At 45.2% G+C, this 25103-nt stretch overlaps 1 protein-coding gene and 1 long non-coding RNA gene across 2 annotated transcripts; both read right to left on the bottom strand.

The window, feature by feature from the left end:
- Positions 1-3746: 3746 nt before the first annotated feature.
- Positions 3747-10725, bottom strand: LOC114668026 (transmembrane emp24 domain-containing protein 1-like). The gene is made up of 4 exons (XM_028823613.2): positions 10420-10725; positions 6524-6621; positions 5433-5610; positions 3747-4360 (listed from the first exon to the last, which is right to left on the bottom strand). The coding sequence occupies exons 1-4, from the start codon at positions 10600-10602 to the stop codon at positions 4142-4144; spliced, it is 678 nt and encodes a 225-aa protein (XP_028679446.1). The 5' UTR covers positions 10603-10725; the 3' UTR covers positions 3747-4141.
- Positions 10726-17079: 6354 nt separating this feature from the next.
- Positions 17080-21673, bottom strand: LOC114668027 (uncharacterized). Its single transcript, XR_003718823.2, has 3 exons — positions 21518-21673; positions 17677-17772; positions 17080-17607 (listed from the first exon to the last, which is right to left on the bottom strand). It is a non-coding gene; the product is annotated as an uncharacterized LOC114668027 (long non-coding RNA).
- Positions 21674-25103: the final 3430 nt, after the last annotated feature.

Consider the following 25103-nt stretch of genomic DNA (forward strand, 5'->3'; position numbering starts at 1 on the left):
TGTGCCTAATTAAATGGGTGGCACGGGATGGGTGGCACCTCACAGCTCGCAGGCACCCAGGGTTTCTTGTGGTTTGTACCCATGTTAATTGCCTGTTCTAAGCTGTAATGAACCCAAGAGCCCCCTCCTAGGTGGAATCCACCTTTGTGCCCAGCGCTGATGGGATGGCACAGTTTGGAGTCAAAGATGGATGAGTATATGAAAAAAAAAATACAAAAAACGCAGGAAACTCAGACACGAAATCCGAACTCGAGTGGGCTGCCCAGTCTGCTCCTGTGACGCCCGGCCCACAAGGAGCGACCCGTCTGGCTTGGTGCTCGTTTTCTCCTTTGGGTTTCCCTCGTCCCCTCATTTAATTTTATATAGCGTCTTTCCTGGTGGGCACCTTCACACAACATTTGACAAAAAAAATTGGCGAGCCATATGGTGGGATTATGTGAAGGTAAGCCTAGAAAGTGAGTCACAAGAGCGGCTTGAACCGGAGACCCCACTAGGGGGCTGTCATGTCTGCCCTGACTGATCACGTTTGCTCTTCTTGTCTTCCAGCGAGTCTGCCGGCAGGTTCAGTGACCGTCTTTTGTAGTTCCACACCTTGGCCGCTAGAGGGCGCACGTCCTGTCGGCTGCCGTTTCAAGTCAAGTGAGGGCCTCGGGGTCACTGGAGTCGGTGGTTTTCTTTGTGTCATTCATTCAGTTTTCATTTTATATAGCGCCTTTCGGAGTCAAACCTGCCACGTAATACTTTACAAAGTAAAGTTTGTCATGACACTTGATTCTCACCAGTGGGGTTTGAATGTGTTTTACCTTTCAGCACCACTAGGGCACACCGTGACTGTCATGTATTGTCACTAATCCAGCCATTTGTCGTTCCTGGGCTGGCAGGTTGAATGACTCGCTTGGGGTCTCACAAGAGGGGATCAGCATAGCAGTCCTGGCTTAGAGAATGGCCAGCCTTGAGCTTTCTGAAGTGCAACATTTTTTCCAGTAGTGGGCACTCTGTTTGCTGTGCTGTCACAAGTCGCAGCTTCTTGTATGTTCACGCAGTGAGTGCCAGCAGGTTAAGTGAGGACTCGGAGATAATGCCGAGGACTGAACTGCCAGTGCTGCCTCAGCTCTCCGTGGTCTTGGGTTCAAATCCCAGCCTGGTTGATATCAGTGTGCAGTTTACATGCTGTCCTCGTGACCGTTTGTTAACTGCAAGCATACCAAGCGACTCGTTCAGAATTCTGGAACAGACAGCCAATCCTTTGTTTTACAGTTGAGCACCTGAGCCACTAGAGGGCGCCCTGCCATCTTAGCAATGCGGATTCCTGCTGTGAAGTCCAAACAGCAGCCTCAGGCAGTCAGGACTTGGAGCTCACTTGGGCTTAAAAGTTCAGCAGTGCAACCACTAGGGGGCGCACAGACTGGTAGTAGTTTATTCTTACCAATCCCAACTCCTGCATTTTTGAAATGTTGCCAGGTAAATTGAGACACTTTAGCCACTAGGCGGCACCACGGCCATTGGGTGGCTGCTGTATTCTTACTGCTCCAGGCTGTCTGCCATCTGAGGTGCCACAGTCAGGGGTCAGTGGTGAGGAAATGTCTGCCAGCCTGTAGCAGGGGCTACGTAATAATAGGATGTTCTATGTTTGTTTCGTTTCATCGTCCCATTTACTGTCCGTTATATGTGCGTCAGTGAATGTTGTCCCCGTAAGTGAAGAGGGGACGGATGATGGAGTGAGACCGCAGCCCCAAGAGGGACATCACCTGTCAAACTCACCTGATACATCCGGGACATTGGGTATTTAAAAAAGAGGAGCGAAAGGCAAAGAAGGACGAAGAAAAGAAAGAAAGAGAGAGGAGAAAGGCGAGAATTCACCCGGTCTGGGTAAGTGGTCGGCCGTTACAAGCCAGCAGGGGGCACTCTAACAGTCAGCTGTTCTTTCACGAGTCACTGTTTCTTGTGTATTCACACAGTGAATGTCAGGATGGCGATTCTAAATTTGCCCTAGTGTGTGCTTGGTGTGTGGGTGTGTTTGTGTGTGTCCTGCGGTGGGTTGGCACCCTGCCCGGGATTGGTTCCTGCCTTGTGCCCTGTGTTGGCTGGGATTGGCTCCAGCAGACCCTCGTGGCCCTGTGTTCGGATTCAGCGGGTTGGAAAATGGATGGATGAATGTCAGGATGGTTAGATGAGGAGGCAACACCGAGGACTGAACTGCCACTGGCGCCTCAGCACTCGGCAGTCTTGGGTTCAAGTTTCATCTCCCTTAGGATCAGTGTGCTGTTTGCATGTCCTCCCCGTGTTCTCCTATAAGCCGAGGCTGAACTGAAAGCACAGTAAGCGACTCATTCAGGTTTCAAGGAAATGATAGCCAACCTTATGTTAGCCACTAGAGGGCGCCCTGCCCCTTCACTGATGCCGTCTCTTCAATGGCTGCTGCTGTGATGGCTGGAAGTGTAAACAGCCGACTCGGGCAGTCAGGGCTCGTTTGGGCAGTTCTGGGATTTAAAGTTTTGCAGATTAACCTCGCGGGGGGGGTACAGCAGTTTAGTTTTAGTTGTGCCAATCCCAGCTCCTCTTGTATTATTACAGTCTAAATGTTGGCAGGTGCCATGAGATACCTTAGCCACTAGGGGGCGCTGCTGTATTCTCCCCACTCCCAGCTGTCAGACATTTGGGGTCCCACACTCGGGGGGCCGTGGTGAGGAAATATCAGCCAGCATTGTGCTTTCAAAGGTCCAGTAAGGGGCGCACTGTTGCCCACTCTCTCTGTATTCTCGGGGTGAACGCTGGCAGGGTGGCTGAGGTGCACACGCAGGGCAGAGGGTGGTGAGGAGTGAACTGTTGTCTCACTACTCCAGTCTTGGGTTCAAGTCACATCTCAGTCAATATCGGCGCGGTGTTTACATCTTCTCCCCCATCGTCAAGCTTTTTGTCAGCTGAAAGCAGTCGGGTGGCACAGCGGTTAGCAATGCTGCCTCCCATCTTCAAATCTCTATCTCATCACCACCTCTGTGGGGATTTCACTGAGTAGGGTGGCACAGAGGGTCATGCCACCCCTGCCACACACACCTGGAGTCTCGGGTTCAACTCCCTGCATGGCCTTGTGTGCCCGTCCTAAATGTCTGCCCGAGTTTGATTTCTAAAGGTAGCGCCACAGAAGTCCTCGGACCGCCATGACTCACAGCATGGCAAGTCAGGAGTGTGAGGATGTAAACATGATGGGGGGGCGCAGGGGTTAGGACAACAGGGTCCGGCCTGGTCACTGTGTGTGTGTGTGTGTGTGTGAGAAGAGTACACAGGTCAATTGAACTGGCATTAAAGTGCCATGCTTTAGATTGGCATTGGGGGATTTCACTACCCTATAATCTTAAAAAGAAGGGCGAGACCCCCGACTGCAGGCCAAGTCCCACCTGTTGCTCACATCTGCTGTGCATAGAAGTAGGGAAGCCATTGCCCCCTGGGGGGCATTTGGCATTTAAATTGAGGGCTAAATGACAAGGCAGCAACTCCAACTTGAGTAGGGCCCTGGTGCCCACTGCTGCCACCAACTCTTTAGGGGGAGGGCGGCCCCCACCATCACCTTAAGGGCAGGCGCTTCACAAGGAGAACGTTGAACAGTTGGCACACCAGCTGTCCCGTTGGCCCTTAGCGACCCCCCACACCCCTCTTTGCCACTACATGCCCAGCACCCACTGGGCACTGACTTACTGTAAAAGTTGTTTTACCTTTCATGGCTTTTAAAAGATTATTCCATAAACGACAAACTCCCAAAATTGACTTTTTTTTTTTTTTTTTTTAAAGATGGAGATTTTCACTTTCATTTGTTCTTTGGCAGGTCAGAGTTCTGAAATGTTTAAAAATAATAATATAAAAAAAAAAAAAAGTCCAGCATCATCAAAGATGACTGATCACATGAATGGAAGAAACAAAAAAAAAAGAAGGCAAAGAAAAAGCCGAGGCACCGCTGGGCAGTCCCAGGACGGCTGATCCCGCCGACTACGCCAGTTCACAACATTCACTGCTGGCCTTTAAGCAGATCACCGTGTCCTCGTTCGCCCGTTTCCCACACTAAGCCCCCTACTCCCATTCCCCAGCTACTTCTCAGGACGAGTGTCCTTGACCCCCCGCTCCCCTGCCGTGTCCTCGTCCCACGGTGCTACGTGCGAACTCTCCGCTTGTCATCAAAGAGGCTTCTCAGCATGTAGACTTGCACGAGGGCCACTATGACCAAGACCAGCATGTTGGTGGCCGACCAGAAGGTCACGCGCCACAAATTGTCCTCCTGAAGGTTGCGGTCGCGGGCCTCAAACGCCCGCAGTACTGTCTGGATCTGGACGCTGCGCTCCAGCCGGTTCCACGTCGACTCTATGGACTCCTGGAGGGTGCGAGAAATGAATTAAAGTCAATAAATCTGCGAGTGACGAGTGAACGCCTCGGACTTTACTGTTTAGTCATCAGCCGCTCAAATCACTTGGTGAACTCACTGACCCGTTTTATATAGCGCCTTTCAGCAGTGAGCACAACCCTACGACATGTTGATGTGACGCGCCTTGTTCAGCGGTCAACGAGTGACTTAGAGGTGAGGACTCGCCCGGCTGACCTGCCAACCACTAAGCTGCTGAGCTGGTTACTGGGGGGCTCATCATAGTAAAGGCGCCACCTGCTGGGAGTCTTTGGCACCGTGAAAGGGTCAGTCAGTCCAGCAGGTGGCGCCATTTCTAGCCGCTCTGGGCTGCTACTCTTCTTTGAGAGTTGGCTTACCTCACTAATACCAGGAAAGAGCTTGGTGATGCCAAGTGTGCCAGCGGCACCATTGGTCAAGCACTTGGCAATGCCAGGCGTGCTAGTGAGTACCAATGGCAACCTTGGTCAAGAGCTCGGTGATGCCAAGCGTGCCAGTGGCACCATTGGTCAAGAGCTCAGTGATGCCAAGTGTGCCAGTGAGTGCCACTGGCAACCTTGGTCAAGACCTTGTCAATGCCAAGCGTGCCAGTGAGTGCTTATGGTACCATTGGTTCAAGAGCTCAGCAATGCCAAGTGTGCCAGTGAGTGCCAGCAGCACCATTGGGCAAGAGCTTAGCAATGTGCCAGTGGCACCACTGGTCAATAGCTTAGCAATGCCAAGTGTGCCAGCAGCACCATTGGGCAAGAGCTTAGCGATGCCAAGTGTGCCAGTGAGTGGCACCATTAGTCAAGAGCTCAGTGCTGCCAAGTGTGCCAGTGAGTGGCACCATTAGTCAAGAGCTCAGCAATGCCAAGTGTGCCAGTGAGTGCCAGCAGCACCATTGGGCAAGAGCTTAGCAATGTGCCAGTGGCACCATTGGTCAATAGCTTAGCAATGCCAAGTGTGCCAGCAGCACCATTGGTCAATCGGCTCCTAAGGTTCACTCAGATCTGTCCTAAATCTGCCTGCCTGCCGAGATATGAGCAGCAGAGTGGACACCCACCCGAATGTCTTCAAGTTTGTAGTCCAGCAGCTCCTCGGGTGGGACCATCTGGGACCAGTCGTCCTGACCTTCCTGCGGAGAGTCAAAGATCACCTCAAAGAAGACCATCTTCTCCGAGAACTTGCTGAACGTGTTGTCGAAGCAGAGCTGATAGTCGCCCTCGTCTGTCGAGTCAATGCTGTGGAGAAAGTAGAGAAGGCCAAGTTACAAAGAGGCCAGGGGGTCAAATTAAGGGGACCCTTGGAGTGGGGGGGGCGGGCGGGTTGGCTACTTTGTTCAGGGTTCCATAGGCTCTTGGGAATCGGTGGGACAGGATTACTGTACTTATGTGGAGAAGGTCCACCAGGGGGCGCTTTAATCTACAAACTACAAAAGCACACAGGGCAGGGTACAAGTCAGCTGGGGGTGTCGGGATATCTGGTGCCACCAGGGGGCAGACTGTGGGTAAGACCAGAGGTGAAGTCACCCAACAAAGAGCCAGCAAAAGAGTATGAAGTGACGACGGTGGACACAGGGACAGGAGTCCAGTGCCAGGGGACACAGTTACCCGTTGTGTGTCACCGTCACAATAAATCAACGTTGAAGCATGCAGGCCAGCTGAGGCCTTTGTGACGTGAATACCACTGCGGCCACTCAGGGGGGTCCACTCACCTTCACCCTCCCCAACACGCATTGCTACATTTTAGCTGAACACTCCACCAGAGTTTGAAATCTCCTCCTGTCTGGTGGTCTCGTTCCTCTGTCACTTATGGCGCACGTTTATTTTATGATTATTTTTATCCCCTATTAAGGGGTCTGCTCCTTTACTTAAAGTGCTTTAGTTTCTCACAAAACTGTCCATTTTTTGAGCAAATACGGGGGGGGGGGGTACCCTTTGTGACTTCAGGGGTCCCACACTTGTCTACTGGAGACAAAAGAGATCGAGGGAGCCAAACTTCTAGCATTGGGTGACATTTTAAGTGTCGCTGAGCTGCACTTCTGCATGTGCCAGTGAAGGGGGGGTCAGGGGTGGGCACCTTCACTTCACACGTAAAGATCAGAAGGGTTAATAAATACAAAATAAAGGAAGGGAGGAAAAGCAAAAGCCTCACGTGTGCATGCCGTCAGACCTCCGGAAGTCCGTGTAGAGGATGACTCCTTGGGGGCTGCTGATGCTGAAGTCCACGTCCATCCCAGCACCTGCAATGACCTGAAAGAGACACAGAGAGGACCCATCAGACCACCAGCCTGCTCCACCCTGCCCCTCTCCACTACTGAAGGAGCTCAGTAGGCAAATCCACGTTGTATTTTAAATAGTGAGGCGCCTTTGGAGAGTGAACGCCATTCTCCTGCACGCTGCTGCCTCTCAGAGAATGAAGGACAACAGAAGAACAAAGAGACTCGACAGAAAGACCCCCTGATTACCACAGAGGCCTTCGACGTCTCACGTGTGCTCCCCTACGTGGAGTGGGAGGCTGCGAGATACCAACGCACTGGCACCCCCTCCAGGCTGCCTGTGTCAGTGATGTGGCCTGCTTTCATCCAGCCAGCCATGTTGTAGTCCTGGAGGAGGTGGAGCCCATCCTCGCCAGCATCGGGCACAAGGCAGGAACCCCACCTGGGCAGAACGCCAGCCCATAACATGGTGATCTCACACACACACACCCATTCAGCATCACTAATCCACCAAGTTTTCAGAGTGTGTGAGAACCCCCACCCCCCTCCCAGACAACACCGCGCATGAATCCCCTAGCAGTGACACCCAGCTCACATCATCATAAAGAGCCCCGGACCTCCTCTGGGTATTCCAGTTTTTCGTCCCCCATTCCAAAGATGTACAGGTTAGGCCGACTGGCTGAGTGTGAGTGGGCACTGTGGCAGCCTGGCACCGCGCTGTTGGGATTTAGCTGGCATTAAGAAAGCGCTGTGTGTGTGTCCATTGGTGGGCTGGCTTGTCCAGGTGGTCTCCCACCTTGTGCCCAGTGTTGCCTCCAGTGCCCTGACATGGGGTTGTTTGTGTCCCCCCTTGTCATTTTACTAAATGGCCAGCATGTGACATTTGCTAAAATTTCAATATTTAAACGGGACGCGATGCCTCAAATGGGATGACTGGTCACCCCGCCACGACTCTAAAACTGGATGAGGTAGGTTTGAGAAGGGGTCCCCTTCTTTATATGGCACCTTTCATAATACAACTGAATTTAAGCATTTCAATCCACTCGGTCTTGGGGAACCCGTGCCAGGATGGATTTTGGATAGGGTGCCAGGCCATCGATTGGCACGGTTTACACTGGGACAACTTGAAAGGGGCCAATCAGCGTAAAGACTTGCCAGTCACACGCAGACTCCACACAGGCCTCTGGAGCCAAGAGACAGTGGCCACTGTGCCACCTTATGGTCTCATGCCATCTCCTGTAATTTGATATCCGACTTCTTAAATTGTATCAAATTAAAAATCGCCGGCAGGCCTCCACTATGGAACTTTCTCTTTTAACTCAATTCATTGGGTGTCGCCGCTCCACCCCTTTAACGACGACGTGGCACCCACTTGTGCCAGACTGGCCTCGTCATAAGATGAATAAATTAATGAAATAAAAATGAGAACAAACCTCGTCTGGTATAAAGTGCGTTTGTCCGCCTCCTCCTCACAATCTCCGTTTCATATTTTTGGCTCAAGGGGTCCAAGCTGGCCCACTCAATTAAATCTTTGCCCACCACTCTTATCAAGAAGCCCCCCAGGAGTCTTCATCAGCTTTGTTAAACATATGGATAGAGGCCGCCCAAGAGCGCCCCCCCCCCCGTTTATGAAATTCAAAGCCTGCTCAATGAGAACATCAAATAAGATTCTCAATCCAGTGTTCAGAGAAGTGGTGGGTGGAGCCTATCCAAGCAGCACCGAGCACAACGTAAGTGCCAACTCCGGGCAAGATGCCACAGACATAGTGCATTCACTTCAGTGCTGCAGGGTGGAGCCGCTCCCTGTGGCATCGGGCACATGGCAAACACCAGCGCAGGGTGGGATGCCAGTCCACTGCAGGGCCAACTCGCACACCACACAGAGGATAAGCGGGCAGGGATGTATTAGGACTGTTGATTGGGAACACTCAGATGGTGGCGCACGGAGTTGGCATGTTCTCCCTGTGGCCCGGGTTTCCTCCCAGTGTCGGCAGACATTGACATCCCTTTGCCCTCCTATCTGTGTCTCCTCCATCCACTTTAAAAAGGGTCCTTTAGAAAAAGGGACCACAAAACTGAGCGAGAGACGGGCACACTCCTCCACATCGCTTCTGAATGAAGGGCAGGCATGGAGTTGAAATGCATGTGAAGTTTGCCGAGGACACAGTGGTGGTGTGTCACGTCTCTAAACGTGACGAGATGGCCTTTATAGAGAGAACGGCAAATGGCCTGCAGCTGAGGGTCAGCAAGACTATGGAGTTGGTTGTGGATTTCAGCAAAAAGCAGCAGCAGCAGTGGTGGTGGTCCTTCATACCAGTCCAAACTGATGGGGCTATAGCGGACAGGATGAGCAGCTTCAAATACCTCTAATCTCTGAACATCCGTGATCACCATCTGAGGAAACACAGGCTCTCCAGGTATCTCAACACGGAGCATCACATCCTGGTTTGGCAACTGCTCACCTGCTTCATATTTGTCATTTTTACTTATTTACATACATAAAATGCCAAAGTCTGTCCATCTGCTTGCATTACTTGTGATCTACTGGAGCAAGAACCCCAATCTTCGTCTGGACTGAAAGCTTATTATGACCTGATATGGTTGGGGAATTCAAAAAATTCAAGATAGCAGCAAACTGACCTGCGCTCATGGGCTTGTTATGGCAAAGTAACGTGAACAAAGTGATGAACGAAAAAGAATATCAATATCACTGCTGAGCGTCAAGCAAATCACACAGGCCAATGACGTGATGGAAAACACTATAAAACGAGGAAGAAGAGCAAGCCGTGCCACCTGCGGAGCATCAAGTGCCGGATACAGAATGCAAGAATGACAAAGACGGAGAAATTTGTGGGACCAGAGGTCCGCGTGTAAGTACTCAGGTGGGGGTTTGGGGGGGGACAGACTGATGAGGGTCGAGTGTGAGATACGCAATGCAATAATGAGTAAGACCAGCCACGTGCTTCACTAGTTACACACACACATTATACAAATATATATTATATACAGACGCACACGGTATTATATACTTACATACACACACACACTCGCCTTGCACAATATTATACTATGCAATTTAGCCACTGTAGGTTACATCTTGTATGTTACTTGTTTACACCTTAAATGTCTTTCTAGTCTTACTCGCTCCTCTATTTTCAAATATTTCTCATCAATTTACTGTCTTTTGCATAATCTGAGTAGCGAAGCACTTTGACATTTCATTTCATATTTGTATAACAGTTAAAAACATTCCTTGTATTTTGGAAAACATTGCTAGATTCATAATTTTTCCGGCAGGGGGTGGTAAGAGGCTGCGCCCATCCAGACAATGGATAAAACCCAACCCCGGGCGGGATGTCATCTAAGTGCAGGGCGCACTCTGAGAGACACACACACACTCGCCCAATTCTGGATCACCAATCAGACCGCACGCCTTTGGACTAGATTTGGTATAACCGGATCACGTGACGGTCTCGAGGGGCCACTCAAGCACAGTGGGGCCGCGGCTCGTGGGAAGGCGTGTTCACGTGTAAATAAAGGAGAGCTCGGCAGCCTATTTGCCAAACAGGTGGCACCGGTTTTTCTATTCCTAATATCTCCTGGTGGACGTTTCTAGATCCTGGTTTAGTGGTCTCTTGCCACGACTTGGCTGGCCTTCGGAGTGTCGAAAAGACAAATGCGATCGGCACCAGACGGGACTGTCACTCAACCCAGCATTTAAATGCCACTCGAGGGTGACGTTTCTCCTCGCATGTTTGTCCCAGTTCCCTTCCTCCTCCTTCTCATCTGTCTTCCCCCGGTAACCTTCGCCCTCCGATCGCGTGGCTCTCACCTGGTACTCCACCTCCATGCTCACGTTCTTCTCGGTTTTCTGATAAAAACATTCGATACGCCCAGCAGGTAAAATGAAAGTGAACTCGGAGTCTCGAGGCTGAGTGAAACTCGCTGCCAGTGCCACGTATAGCGCCACGCACAGCGCCCTCATATACAACCCCGCACTGCCTTCCCAAACCATGGTCACTTTTCCTCCACCAAGGAACACGAAGGGACGCCGACGACTCGAAGGCGCTCCCAGCGCTTCAAACTTTCCTCACGACAACTTCCTGGATTAGTCAAACTTTAGCCGTCGGCGTATTGGCTGGCTTGAGCCCAGGTGAACGACGCTCTTAGTCAGCATTCGTCACGAGGAGGCGGGGCATGTAGGCTACAATGACCAATTAATGAGTGGCGGAGGAGGGCTTTCGCGGGGATGCGCTGTACCAATCAAAAAGACGCTTGCGCCAGCTGTGCAAAGGTGTGGTCTTCATTTTCACTCAAAGCCTTTGTGTTATATGAGCGGTTTGCAAACGATAGATGAATTGATAAAGAAAGGCACTATATTTAAAAAGATAGATGATAGATTTGATAGACAGATATGAAAGGCACTATATAATAGATTGGAAAGGCACTACTGAATAGATGGACTGAGAGATATTGAAGGACACTATATCAGACAACTACTGCAGATGGATATTTGACTAAGGTAATACTGTATTGGCATAGTTGCCCACCATGCGTAACAACAGTGAAATACACATGACGATTACATGAAGTGTATTTCCTATCTGAATATATTAATCTACCTATGAATATGACAGAAGTCATTTATTCAGAAACAAACATTTAGTAAGTTTTTTGTTTCTGTTTTACACAGTTGGCGCAAATGCCAAAAGAACTTACGTTGTATTCATTTTGTTTTTTGTCTAAAGCTTTCGCCAAATACAAAAAAAAGACGACATTTATAAAGACACACGAACTCTTCCTGTTCACTGTAAGACTACGAGACCGGCGCACGGGGACTAACCCACAATGCACTGCGCAGAGGTTTCCTGCTTATCTGGGCGCAACAAGAAGTTATCGTGACATCGTGGCGGCTTTAACCACGCGATAGTGTTTGGCTGCAAACGGGGAACGGAGGCTCATTTTTTAAAATGATTTTTTAACATTTACACTTTTCGTTGAACCTTTATATAAAGGACGTTGCTTGTAATGGAACTCATTGTAGACCTTCTTTACGGCCGATGATGCAGGGTGAGGCTCCGGCTCTCCTTGATCTCTGGTTTGTGGATGGATTAATGAGTAATTAAAATTATAAAGACAATCTGAAGCATACATTAATGGATATAGTGCAGCAGTTAACATAAATTGCGAGATTCTTCTAATGTGACCACAAAGAGATCACGGGTCTTAAACATTGCAGTATAAGCAGTAGGTTTGTGACATGACAAAATGTTAAGCTGAATAAGTGGAAAAAGAGCACAGCCGAAGGAATCAAGAAGAAATGCATGAGCTCTTATACTTACTGGAGACCTATATAGTGACTTTCAGTGTAGCATGGCTCACATACAGAAGTTCGTTTAGCACTGGCAATACCCATTCCATGTCATACATGATGTTCTCTGAATATCAAGGGAGGAGAATTGAAAATAAAAAGAGGTCAAGCGTCCATCTGTCGGGTGACAGCAACAAAAAATAAATACATTTTATCAAAAGACACAAATCATCACAACAGCAGCCACAAAAGCTCATGTTTTTTTTTTCCTGGAACAGGTACTGTTTATGCCAAAAGACCCTCGGAAAGCACCCCTAACCCTCTGCAGGCCCCTGTTCCATTAAGACGCCACTGAAACCCAGATAGTGGGCGCCACCAAGCTCTTCCTGTTTATATTTATATTCTAATTTGATTTCCCGGCACGCCAGGTGGTCGTTTCCACGCTGCTCTCATTTCGGCTCGCTACCCGGAAAGGTGTGCTTCATTCTTTTTTTTTCTTTTGCTGGCCCAGTTGAGATGCTGATAAGACAAACGTGTTGGTGGTTTTTGCACTTCAGCTGCCTTTTTCACTTTTCATTGTCTTCTTTTGAAGATGCTGCTCAATGTCTTGGGATGACACCAAGCGGACAGCATCTTGGCTCTGAGATTCAAAACCAGAGAGAGACTTGCAGGGCTGGAGTGGGCCTGGCCAGATGGTGGCCTTGTGATTCATCATGAGAGGGTTTCTTTTTACTCAGACAGGCCACAGCCAAAAACTTACAAATGACTTTCTACTCCCCACATTGCCATCAGAGCATGCAAAGTTCAGTTTGGTAGGCCCGACACGTTTTCCAGTCTTTGCTTAAGCTCACCTCTTGAACCAGCAGGTGGCAGCACCACTTCAGCCCCATGCATATCCTGGGAAGTCAGCACAACCCTAACCCTTCACTCATATCATGTTAGGCTCAAAGACTCCCTGCTGTTGGGATCCTCCAGGTCTCAATGAAGGGGAGGAAACCTCCTGCCCCCTAGTGGTTCCCAAATGTCCATACAGTCCACTTGAGACTTGCCTTCTTTTTGCCCTACATTCATAGCATGCTTTCTATCCTTGGACAAAATACATACAAATGACAGGAAAACTGCCACACATCTGCGTAGTATTCAATATTTATCCTGAATACTTAAGATATATATATATAGCGCCTTTCATGGTGAGCACCATTTTGTCCATATGCATGGATTATTATGACACCATCTATAAATAACTACACACTTGGCCCATTCAAGTGTGTGCAGATGAATATATCCACTACTATCTAATGTTGCACCTTTCTCAGGAATGCCTGTCCCAAACCACACATTTGAACATACAAATAATAATCCTTTAGGTTCACACCAGAAACCAGCAGCCTTGTGGTCTCAAACCATCTGCAGCTAATAAGCCACACTGAAACCCCTCAGCCCAAGTGGTTTACCATTTAACATGTCAATACTGTGGGGGTGGGGGGGGGTGAATCAGGAGATAGATGTGAAAGGCACTATATAATAGATAGATATGAAAGGCATTATGTAATAGATAGATAGATATGAAAGGCACTATATAAAAGATAGATAGATATGAAAGGCACTATACAATAGATAGATAGATAGATATGAAAGGCACTATATAATAGATAGATATGAAAGGCATTATGTAATAGATAGATAGATATGAAAGGCACTATATAAAAGATAGATAGATATGAAAGGCACTATATAATAGATAGATAGATATGAAAAGCACTATACAATAGATAGATAGATAGATATGAAAGGCACTATACAATAGATATGAAAGGCACTATACAATAGATAGATAGATATGAAAGGCACTATACAATAGATAGATAGATATGAAAGGCACTATACAATAGATAGATATGAAAGGCACTATATAAAAGATAGAAAGATAAGAAAGGCACTATATAATAGATATAGATAGATATGAAAGGCACTATATAAAAGATAGATAGATAGATATGAAAGGCACTATACAATAGATAGATAGATATGAAAGGCACTATACAATAGATAGATAGATATGAAAGGCACTATATAGTAGATAGATATGAAGGGCACTATACAATAGATAGATAGATAGATATGAAAGGCACTATACAATAGATAGATAGATATGAAAGGCACTATACAATAGATAGATAGATATGAAAGGCACTATATAAAAGATAGAAAGATAAGAAAGGCACTATATAATAGATATAGATAGATATGAAAGGCACTATATAAAAGATAGATAGATAGATATGAAAGGCACTATATAGTAGATAGATATGAAGGGCACTATACAATAGATAGATAGATAGATATGAAAGGCACTATACAATAGATAGGTAGATAGATAGATAGATATGAAAGGCACTATACAATAGATAGATAAGAAAGGCACTATATAATAGATATAGATAGATATGAAAGACACTATATAATAGATAGATATGAAAGGCACTATACATCTATCTATTGTATAGTGCCTTTCATATCTATCTATTGTATAGTGCCTTTGATATGTCTACCTTTCATATGTCTATCTAATAGATAGATAGATAGATAGATAGATATGAAAGGCACTATACAATAGATAGATAGATAGATATGAAAGGCACTATATAATAGATAGATAAATAAAGAAATGCACTATATCTATCTATCTATGTAACTGAAACAGTAGCTGTAAAACACACTGGGACATTAATCAATTAAATCGGGCAAAAGATAAGATTACATGCGTAGGACAGGCTTTCTCCATTTTGGAGTGCCTGGCATTTATTTCTAGCATCTCTCTGTGGTGCCCCCACAACCCCACAAAGAGTGGTGAGGCTGCACATGATCATTGTTGTGGGTGGACATTTGTGGAAGTTGATGCCAGAGAGCGGAACTTTGCTTTAATTTTGACTCATAGCTCCGGAATCCGAGGTTGTGGGCTCACAGCTAACAGGCCTGTGGGCATCCATGTGTGCTGCCACAGCCAGAGGCTTGGCCTTTACGCTGCAAATCTGTGAAAAATGCATGAGCCCTGGAGGAAAAAAAGAGTCCTAGTTAAGTGCATAAAAGAAGTCTTCAGAGCCTCCCTCACGTTATCTGCCAAGATGTCCTGTGTTGTTTGCTCTTTGCTGCTCTCCCACAAACCCTGCCAGCACTGCTCTTGGCTGCTCAGCCCCTCCAGCCTCAAGCACTGTAACTTGCTACTCCTTCAGAGTTGTCAGAAGTTTCTTTGTAGCCTCCCTGACTTCTTTTGTTTGGTTTTTATAGATGGTCATGCTCATTCCATTTCTTCATGATTGATTTAAATGGATGCACAGTGGCTTATATATTTTGTTGTCTTGTGCTTTTCATGGAGTGGCTTATGTGTTCTTGTGCCTTCATTGTGTTGGTCAGACCACCATTATGACTCAACGCAAGTTGGCCCTTCAGATACAATCAACTGAAACCCTAGACAGGTGAGCTCCATTTAATTAATGATGGCACTTCTAAAACCGGCTGCACCAGTGATGTGCCATATTAAAGGTGAGGATTTATTTTGAATTTTATATTTGTAATTTGTTTAGACTACTTTGCAGTCATCTTTTTTACGTTGACATTAAAGTGTCTTTTTCTGCTAATTAGTGTCAAAAAGCCACATTCAATGCACTGAGTGCCAATGTTGAGTAACAAGAAAATGTGAAAACTTCCAAGGGGGTGAAGACTTTTGATAGGCACTGTATGTGTGTGTCTGCCTGCACTGTCTACTGTACAGCACTGGGCAGATAAGTCACCACAGATGGCTGTTCGTCTTCCCCTGAGTAATTCAAGTGAATTTTCCTTTTGTCCAGCATAGCAAAGGTGTTAGAAAAAAATGCAAGAGGCAAAGTAAAGATATGGTCAGGGGTATGAGACATGCTAGTGACTCGATAACCAATAGATACTCCAGCATTTCTCAACCTTTAAGTATTTGCGACCTGAGTTTTCATAACAGTTTTAATCGCATCCCCCTAATGTTTTTTTGAAACCCTAATAAAACGCATTCCTATATTTTTTGCTGCCGATACACCGCTACAAGTTTAAAATTTTCCTACGAATAGCGAAATTATGCCACATATGGCAACATTCGCGCCCCACAGTCTGAGAACCACTAAGATACTCTAAAATGTAAATCTGTCTAACTATCCTTCTTTGTCTACAAGGAGTCCTACAGTATTTAAAGTTTCATTTTATTTATAAAGTATCTACTGTATTACATAGTGCGTGGCATATCTACGTATCTAACATAGTCAGTCAGTCATTTCCCAACCTGCTATATCCTAACACAGGATGATGGGGGTCTGCTTGAGCCATCCCAGCCAGCACAGGGCACAAGGCAGGAACAAACCACTGCAGGGCACACACACACACACATACACATGGGACAATTTAGGATCGCCAATGCACCTAACCTGCATGTCTTTGGACTGCTGACATGGAGAGAACATGCAAACTCCATGTAGGGAGGACCCAAGAAGCGAACCCAGACGGGTCTCCTAACTGCGAGGCAGCCACGCTACCACTGCGCCACCGTGCCACCCTATCTAACATAGTGAATTTCTTCTATCTGTTCATCTTACATAGTGCCTTTCCTATCTATAGATCTACCTATTTGTCTCTTACAGTGCCTTTCATATTTGTTTAAATCTTCTCTTTCTGTCCGTCCGTCCATCAGTGCATTCCTCCCTTACATCCCACCAGCCTTTCTTTGCCATATTCCAGATGCCACACTTGATGTTTGTTAGTAAGAAGAGTTAACAGCTCTCAAAGAATCTTCCCATTTTGCCGACTTCAACTTTTCACGTCATATTAACTTGATGCAGTAAAGATTAATAAATGGTGTTAGCATTTTGTAGTGCTGACATTAGTGTTAGACCTCAGTAGTGGTGCCAAAATGTTTCAGAATCAAATAACGGATAAGTCAACCTCCCTGGTGTGCTGTGTAATTGTGTTCCTCCCTGGTGCGCCACGCCATCAACCCACACTATGCACCACTTCCCTCTTTAAAGTTTTGATTTCCCAGTCCCGTTAAATTTAATTGTGTGTGTTCCCCGTCACAATGAAGCAATCCTTAAGAGGATACTCTTTGCACCAGGAGTCGTATTTAAACAGTGTGGACTGAAGGAGGTGCTTTTAGGTAGTCATTAAACCCAAACAATGATATTGGATGTGATAGTGAAAAACAAAAGGAGGATCTTAAAATGAATTAATAATTATAACAGAGAGAACTCAAAATATACAATTTAAATACATCCACCCGACTAGACATTCTTATACAAAAATGCTCCCCGACTACCCTGTGGGTTAGCTGGTACACTTGCCCATGATGCTCAGCCATTCCCTGCTCAACTGACACAATGCCGCAGTCCTTCTCGTGTCTGAAATTCATGTCCTCTGGCCCATCGCCTTCTTGTCTTAAATTCTCCTCCGAACTCCAGGTTTGGACAGATAACAGCCGGATGTCACTTTTACAGGGATCGCTGCTGGAAAGAACCAAGGATCCAGGGTGACATGTTAAAGCCCTGGGGTTGCAGGTAAGCAGGCTGGTGTGGTATGGAGATGCATCTGTTCACTCAAAACATGAAGTGCACTAGAAAAGTGCATAGGCCTGAAATTGGACAACTGGACACTACTGAGGACCTGTAGACATCAGGAGTCAGGAAACGTGCCCATCTGGTTAAGATTAAGGAGACTATCAGCCACTAAAAGAAAGAACCACGACTCACATCAAGAGTTTCTTACCTACTGCTGCCAATCTGGTTAACCGCAGTCTCGAGTTCATCTGTCTGCTCCTGATCCCCAAACACCTTCCTAAAGCCGACACCAGTGGTTCTCAATCTGTGGGGCGGGCGCGAAGATGTGAAAAAAAGAAAACAAGAATCAAAAATATGAAAAATCCATCTACTGAAACCAAAACAAATTAACTTAAACTACATTCTGGTACTAGAAAAATAAATATAGACTTACTGTAGATAAATGTCGATAAAGTTAAGTAGGTATAATAAAATATGCATGTATGATATATCATTAATTATAAAAGAACAAATTGGTATTAGTGGGCTCCTTTCAAAAAAAACGTTAGGGGGGACGCGATTAAAACTGTTATGAAAACTCGGGTCGCAAATACTTAAAGGTTGAGAAACGCTGGCCTACACTGTGCTGATCACTCGATATACTGCTGGGCGGGAGTGCAGATCGGCTCTGTCACATTGTTTTATACATTTGTGGCTTATGTGCAGTACCTTATTATCCACTACCATTGTACATAATGTTGCGATTCTGTCTTGTATTATAGATTGTGCTGTTAGTTGGATTTACATTGTTAAGGGTATGGATAGAAGACAAAGAGAAAGTTCTAGTAACAAGTTCAAGTTCAGGTCCAAACATACAATATACAGTGCGCTCTCTCCCTTAATCTAAAAGGGAGTCCCCCAATCCTCCTCCTTATTTGAATAAGCATTTTGTACAAACCATCGTTTGTACAGTAGTGCCCCCTTTGGGGCATAAAAGGTGCTGCTACCTGCATGTCTCTTACAGCAGTAAAAGTTCTAATATAACAACATAAGAAATTTGGAGACACCACATTCCTTCAGGCTTGTTTGTTTAGCTGATAGCTAAGCTGTCTCAATATCTCATCCAGGGTTCTATTCAATAAGGGCTCACACAAAAAGGCGACCTCAATTGGGCGCAGCGAATAAAGGCAAACGCAACAAAATTATTACAGAAAATTTATTAGATAAAGGCAATGATTGAACGTATAAAAAGGCGAAAGCAAGAATATTAAAACTTCCAATTAATTAATGCATGAACTTCTAATGAACTACTTCAAACAAACTATTTCTAAAGCTCTCTATATTTCGTTGTTTTCTGCTCTTACTCATTGTTGTGTTTACACTTGAAGCTGTAGATTATGTGCAATGCCACGCAGATATTTTATTATTATCTACTATTATTATCTATCTATTATTATCTAAATTATCTACAAATGCCTTTATTCGCCGTGCTCAACTGAGGTCGCCCTTTTGAAGCTCGCCTTTTTGAAGGATGCCCTCATCCAGATCCTTCTTAAATGTTGTTGAGGATTCTGCTTGAACTCCACGGCTTGGCAGTTGGTGTACAGAAGTGCTTCCTGGCTTTATTTCTAAATACGCTTCCCCTTTAAATTCTAATAGTGTCCTCGAGTACTTGAATTACTCTTTAGTATGAAAGAATCCTGCTGGATCTACTTTATCAGGATTTTGAAGACCTGGGTGAGGTGCCTGTAATCATAATAATAAGTTTAATGTCACTGTGCTCTGTACAAAAATTATTTTATAAATCCTCTCACATGTACACGCCAGGTCAAAGTTAGCACACAGGGGCTCTCAGCATTTAGAACTGCTAGGCAAGCATTCGAAGAGAGAAAGGTACAACTACGAAAATGGGCATTGTACAATTTCTGTATGTTAGAGATGAAATTGAATCCTCTCCTTGCCTTGTTTGAAACCTAGGTAAGGGCCTGGACGTGGAGAAAACGGTAGAAAAGACTTGGACAGCAGCCAAGTCTTCGAAGCCGACGGATGATAATGTCATCCGTCCTGAAAATCCTTCCATCGCACTGACAATAAATGAGACTGTATACAGTACATCAAGATCCCACCTTGGTAATTGTCTTGCTATGGCATCCTTCATCTGCCACGTAAATCCGTCATTAAAGAAAGTTAAGGTATTTTCTCTTATGTGATTTCTTACCGCCATGTCACTATGGGAGGGATCTCGCCTTTTAATATTATATCTACTGTATATAGTTTTGGGTTACTTAAAACGCCGCAATTACAAAAGAACGTATTCCAACTAGGGTGCTATCGCCCCCTATAGGAAATAGTGCCCACGTAGCGTCCCCTGCTCAGACTCAACAGGTTTCATTTTCTAAGTCTGTCACAGTACGCCATGTCCTTTATTCCCATGATGCACCTGGCTGTTCTCCCCTGCACAGCTTCAAGTGCTGCTGTGTCTTTTTCACAGAGTAGTGTCCAGAACTGCACATAACACTCCAGATGCAGTCTCATTAATGCATTAAACAATCTGAATATAATGTCCCTCCATTTTTTACGATATAACCTTATATTTTATTTGCCATTTTAATCACATCTGTGATTTGCTTAAATAATGAAATCATTGTGTCAACATAAACCCCTAAATCCTACAGGTTGCTGCCGGCAGCTCGCTGTCTCCCATCTTGTATTTATAATCTGGTCACGTGTAGCTCTCTGCACTTTTCTACGTTAAACTCCATTTTCCAAGCGTTCATCCAGTTCTGAAGCTTGTCCAGGTCTTCTACAATTCTTTTTTGCTGCCTCATCACTGTCTGCCATTCCTCCTATTTCAGTGTCATCTGTAAATTTCACAGTGTTACTAACTAAAACAAAATCAGTCATGAATATAAATCAGAAAAATGAATGTGGGTCCAAGGACCGACCCCTCAGGGACTCCACTAACGCTCCCATCCTCCTCTTCTCTGTATTCTTTCTCTCCTACCAGGTCACCAACTTCAGCTGAAGTTTTGTGGGTGACCTCTGATGCCAACAGCTTCTAGTTTCAGAATGACTCTTCACTGTGAACTGACTCAAAGGATTTTTGTTGTCAGCTTTGCTTTTGTCAACTCTTGCAGCCACCTGCTCAAAAAAATCTAAAAGTTTGGTTTGGCAGGATCTTCCTCTCATTAACCCATGCTGGCTGCTATTTATATAAGCATTTTTTAAAATGTACTTCTTGTAATTGTTTCTATAATTCCGCATGGCACAGAAGTAAGACTGTAATTACCAGATTCAGTTTGTCTCCCTTTTTGTATTCTGGTGTCACATTTGCAACTTTCCACTCCTCAGGTACGTCCTCCTTTCTCCAGTGTTTATGTATAAAGTCACCCGAGTAAAAGCAAAGATGCCTTTCTGAAAAGTGACTCAAGTAAAAGTTAAATGTGTATTAAAACTGCTGAAGCAGAAGATTTAGAGTATCTGATATTAAGTGTAAACTACTTGACTATCAAAAGTACCAGCAAATGGAGGATCACTCCCTGTTTTATATAAAAACGTCCTTGCTAATACAAAATAATTCTTCTTACACGTGAGTCCTATTGCTGCCACTAAAATCCGAGCCGTGAGACTGCAACTTGAAGCCGCGAGCGGACATCTTGATGATTTTACATGAATTCTGTGGGGTGGCCGCAGATATGAATGGCGTGCATGCAGGCTTCAGGAAAGAACCCATTCTGTTCATGAAAACCCCTTCCTAATGCAAATTATCGTAACGCCAACGCCTAATTACAATTAATATAAATGGAAAACATTTATGCGTTCACTGCGTCCAAAAATGCCCCTCATTTTGTTGAAATATCTCCGTATTACACTTAGAAAGTTGAGAAAAGCCAAGCAAAATGACACCTTTAATTGGCTAACTAAAAAGATTACAATATACAAGCTTTCGAGGCAACTCAGGCCCCTTCTTCAGGCATTACATGAAAATTTACAAAGTTAAAACATTAGTCATAAAAAATAACTAAAACAGTATTGACTTTCATTAAATAACATTTAATAAATCGCTTTACCTGGACTTTATCACGTCTAGTTTTACATTCGTTTTTTTCTCGGGCTCTCCCAACCTGCTCACGGCGTGTTGCTCCGAAACTGTCCCGATAGTGCGGGAAGACTCGAGCAACCCACGTGACAAGGTCAGCGAATCACAGCATGTGAATGAATAAGCCCGCCTCACTGCAGCCCGCTCTGTGATTGCGCTTTGGAAACTGCCGAGTCTGGGATTGGGCGTCAGCAACGTCCGGCCTCGTCTCGAAAATCTAGCCACGCCCCGTTTTATTAACGGCCTAGAAGTGGACTTGAAATGAGTGTGTAGAGATGACCGCCGGCGGCATTCGTTCGGAGGTCATCCAGGCTTCTCCGTATGCGCGAATTTTCTTAAAGTAGGGAAAGCTCGTGTTTTCTAGAATAGATCGGGTATGACATTTGCGTGGTCCTTTTGTTTCTCGATTCAATATTGCTGCAACGAATGTGTCTAGAAAAATACATCGGAGGAAAAGTAACCATTCACGTCTGCAAGTGCAGTGATGTAAAAGAAAAGGCTGCCGAAAAATGTTATATTTAAGTAAAGCAGAGAAAAGCCAAGCAAAATGACACCTTTTATGGGCTAACTAAAAAGATTACAGTACAATATGCAAGCTTTCGAGACAAATCAGGCCCGCCTCGAAAGCTTGCATATTGTAATCTTTTTAGTTAGCCCATAAAAGGTGTCATTTTGCTTGGCTTTTCTCTACATTCATAATGGCTAACACGGTACAACACCCTAGTACTTAAGTAAAGCAGAAATATTCCCAAAACATACTCAAATACACTCTTAAAAATAACGGTTTTGGCAAGACACATAACTGGGTTGTGTGTTTCCTCGTAGCTCCATTGCTTGTCAAAGAAGCGTTTCATTCTTTGAAGTGGTTTTTGCTAATGAAGAAGGTTCTTAATATGGGGACAAATCAGAAATCCAGCAGATACTGATGATGGAGAAACTCTGAACTCAGCCTGTGTACTGTGCGAATCAAGATGTCCTTTCAAAAACAGAATCCTGGTGGCATTCCACAAATCTGTTATCATCTATCAGTTCATGGCTATTTATGGAGCCTGTCTAAATAATGAATGGTTCTTTCTGGAATCTTCATGTGGATGGGTCTTCAGGCAACCAATAAAATGATCCCCCAATGGCAGGGGTATCAAACTCAGTTCCTGAAGGGACACGGTGGCTGCAGGTGTTTGTTCTGCCAGTTGCTACTTCTAATGACACAAACTATATTGCCTAAATTTAAATTAACTTGCATTTTAATTATTTCATTTTTTCCTTTAAGGAGCAGACAAGCAATAATGAGATACAAAGCAACTGTGTCTTTCATACTTTTCAACAAAGTATCTGAAAAAAAAAAACTCCGGTCCACAAGACATTTGGATGGTGATCTGGTTTTGGAAATGGTATGTCAGATTAATAACACTAACAAGCCATAGAATTCAATAATGGGTTTTATTAACGCTTAAATAAAAAATTGGTTGGAATGAAAATGGTGGCCTTCAAATGCTTGAGACCCCTGAGTTAGCTGGTCTTCTGTTGGCTTGCTTTGTATCTCTTTATTGGTTGAAAACACAAAAAATAAAAGCAATTAAGCAAGTCAACCATAAGGCAAAAGAATTCTGATGAAATAGCAGCGGTAGTACTTGGTAACTCATTAAGGGAGTGGCAGGAACGAAAACCTGCAGCCACAGCAGCCCTCCATTGTCTGAGTTTGACACCCCTGCCCTGTGGCGTCACTCTGAAGAACCACTTGGGCACCTTTATTTTTAGGACTGTACCCACTTACAAATGATGGTTCCATAATGACCTTTTTACTAGGCTGTGTGGTAACTCTTAGAGCCATTGCATGACAAAGAACCATTTAAATCCGGTAGAGGTTCTTTCGGCATTACAAGGTTCCTAATGGTCAAGACTGAAGCAAGCTACATATGGGTGCTGACAGATCCAGAAAACCTGAACTTAACCTGTGTGATTGTGAGCAGCAAGAGTCCTTTTTAAACCATTAATCACCAGCCTGTTATCTCTACACAGCTATATGTGACCTGTTATGGATCTAAATAAATGCAGGTTGTGATGGACAGCCAGGATGTCCCAGAACGGGAAGGGAGGGAGAAGAGCAGCATTTTTGGGACACTGCCTCCCCGGGGATGCTAGGTGGCAGCTCCCCTGGACGACAATGGTTCCCCGGATTCCCTCAGGGCATCCTGGGACATGGAGTCCATTTCTTCAACCCTGTGCCGCCAGGGGGAGCTCACAAAGAACTCAGGGACTCCTACTGTTACTACGACCCGGAAGTACTTCGGAGACACGAGGAGTACTGCCACGCAGGCTATTTGAGAACTGAGGATGTGCAATTGACCCGGAAGAAGAGAAGGAGTACTTCCGGGTCATGGACTATTTCAAGGACAAGGGGAGCCGGAGTTGGGTGGTAGAGTGACAGAGCTGCTGGGAGGAGTGGAGGATTGTGATTATTGATTATTGTTTTTTATTATTGTTATTGGAGAATTGTGGCGTGTGTGGTGCTTTGCGCACTGTATTAGAAGAAAAATATTAAAGAATTCTTCTTGGTGCTTTTACAAGTGTGTCCTGGATGTCTGTCTGGTGGGCAACAGTGACCTCTATGATCCACAAGGTTCATGAGGATGGTTCTTCTGGGAACCAAAAATTGTACTTTTTTTTTTTTTTAGGAATGTCAAGTAACAAAATATTTCTACTTTGTTACTATACAAACTGTGAGCTTCTGAAATCTGCTTAATCTGATTGATATTTTCAGGCAGATGAAACCTGCCTTGTTAGCACTGGGCACAGGGTAGGGCAGCGCCCTGATGTGCCTTTGGGCCACTTTAAAATAACCAGTTAGCATAATCTGCACATCTTTGGGGCAGAGATTTGAAAAACCCAGAGTACCCAAAGGAAAAGCCTCAGCTGGAGAACATGGAAGTTCCGACAACATCCAGGTGTGGGTGTCAAACCGAGTGGGATACGCAAGGTAGCAGCACTAACTAGGGTGCCACCCAGCAAATGATCTCCTACATTAAAAGAATGAATGAATGACCAGGTGCTAATTTAACATCTCCTTGGCTCAATAGACTGAAGGGCACACTCCTCTTGACAAGCGACATTAAGTCCCTTGGAGGAAACTTAGAAGGGGAAGGCCCTACCCTTCCATTGATGTGGATGGAATAGCAGACATGCAAGGAGATGGCTGAAACGACCCCTCTATGCCCTTCTGGTTACTCAGTCACTTACGTCCATTCGTTTCTTGAAGCCATATGTTATAGCGACCATGAAGTGCCTGTGATTAATCAGATATAAAACTGATCAAAACTCTCCCCGCCACGTGTATTACTTCTGTGATTAGATGGCAGTGGACTCCTCCATCCGTCCTCTTATCATTGCCAGTTCATTTTCACTTTTTTGCTTCTTGCAGATTTTATCTGGAGTCGCTGGCTTCCTGGAAGCGTCGTTCCTGTCGCTGTCAGGTCTGCAAAAGGCGCACATTAAGGGTTATTCGCTATACGTGTCAGCTTCACTCTTTATTTTTGGTCGTGTGGAGGTGACAGGAAGTG

The sequence above is a fragment of the Erpetoichthys calabaricus genome, chromosome 17 (genome assembly GCF_900747795.2).
Source record: "Erpetoichthys calabaricus chromosome 17, fErpCal1.3, whole genome shotgun sequence".
In the NCBI taxonomy this organism is placed as follows: domain Eukaryota; kingdom Metazoa; phylum Chordata; class Cladistia; order Polypteriformes; family Polypteridae; genus Erpetoichthys; species Erpetoichthys calabaricus.

What these genes read in the sequence shown, in the direction of transcription:
- LOC114668026 (XM_028823613.2), bottom strand. Translation starts at nt 10,602, where the DNA reads ATGGTTTGGGAAGGCAGTGCGGGGTTGTATATGAGGGCGCTGTGCGTG. An exon ending in GCATGGAGGTGGAGTACCAG is followed by an intron (nt 6,622 to 10,419) that starts GTGAGAGCCACG and finishes TGTCTCTTTCAG; the next exon opens with GTCATTGCAGGTGCTGGGAT. An exon ending in AGGTCTGACGGCATGCACAC is followed by an intron (nt 5,611 to 6,523) that starts GTGAGGCTTTTG and finishes CTTTCTCCACAG; the next exon opens with CATTGACTCGACAGACGAGG.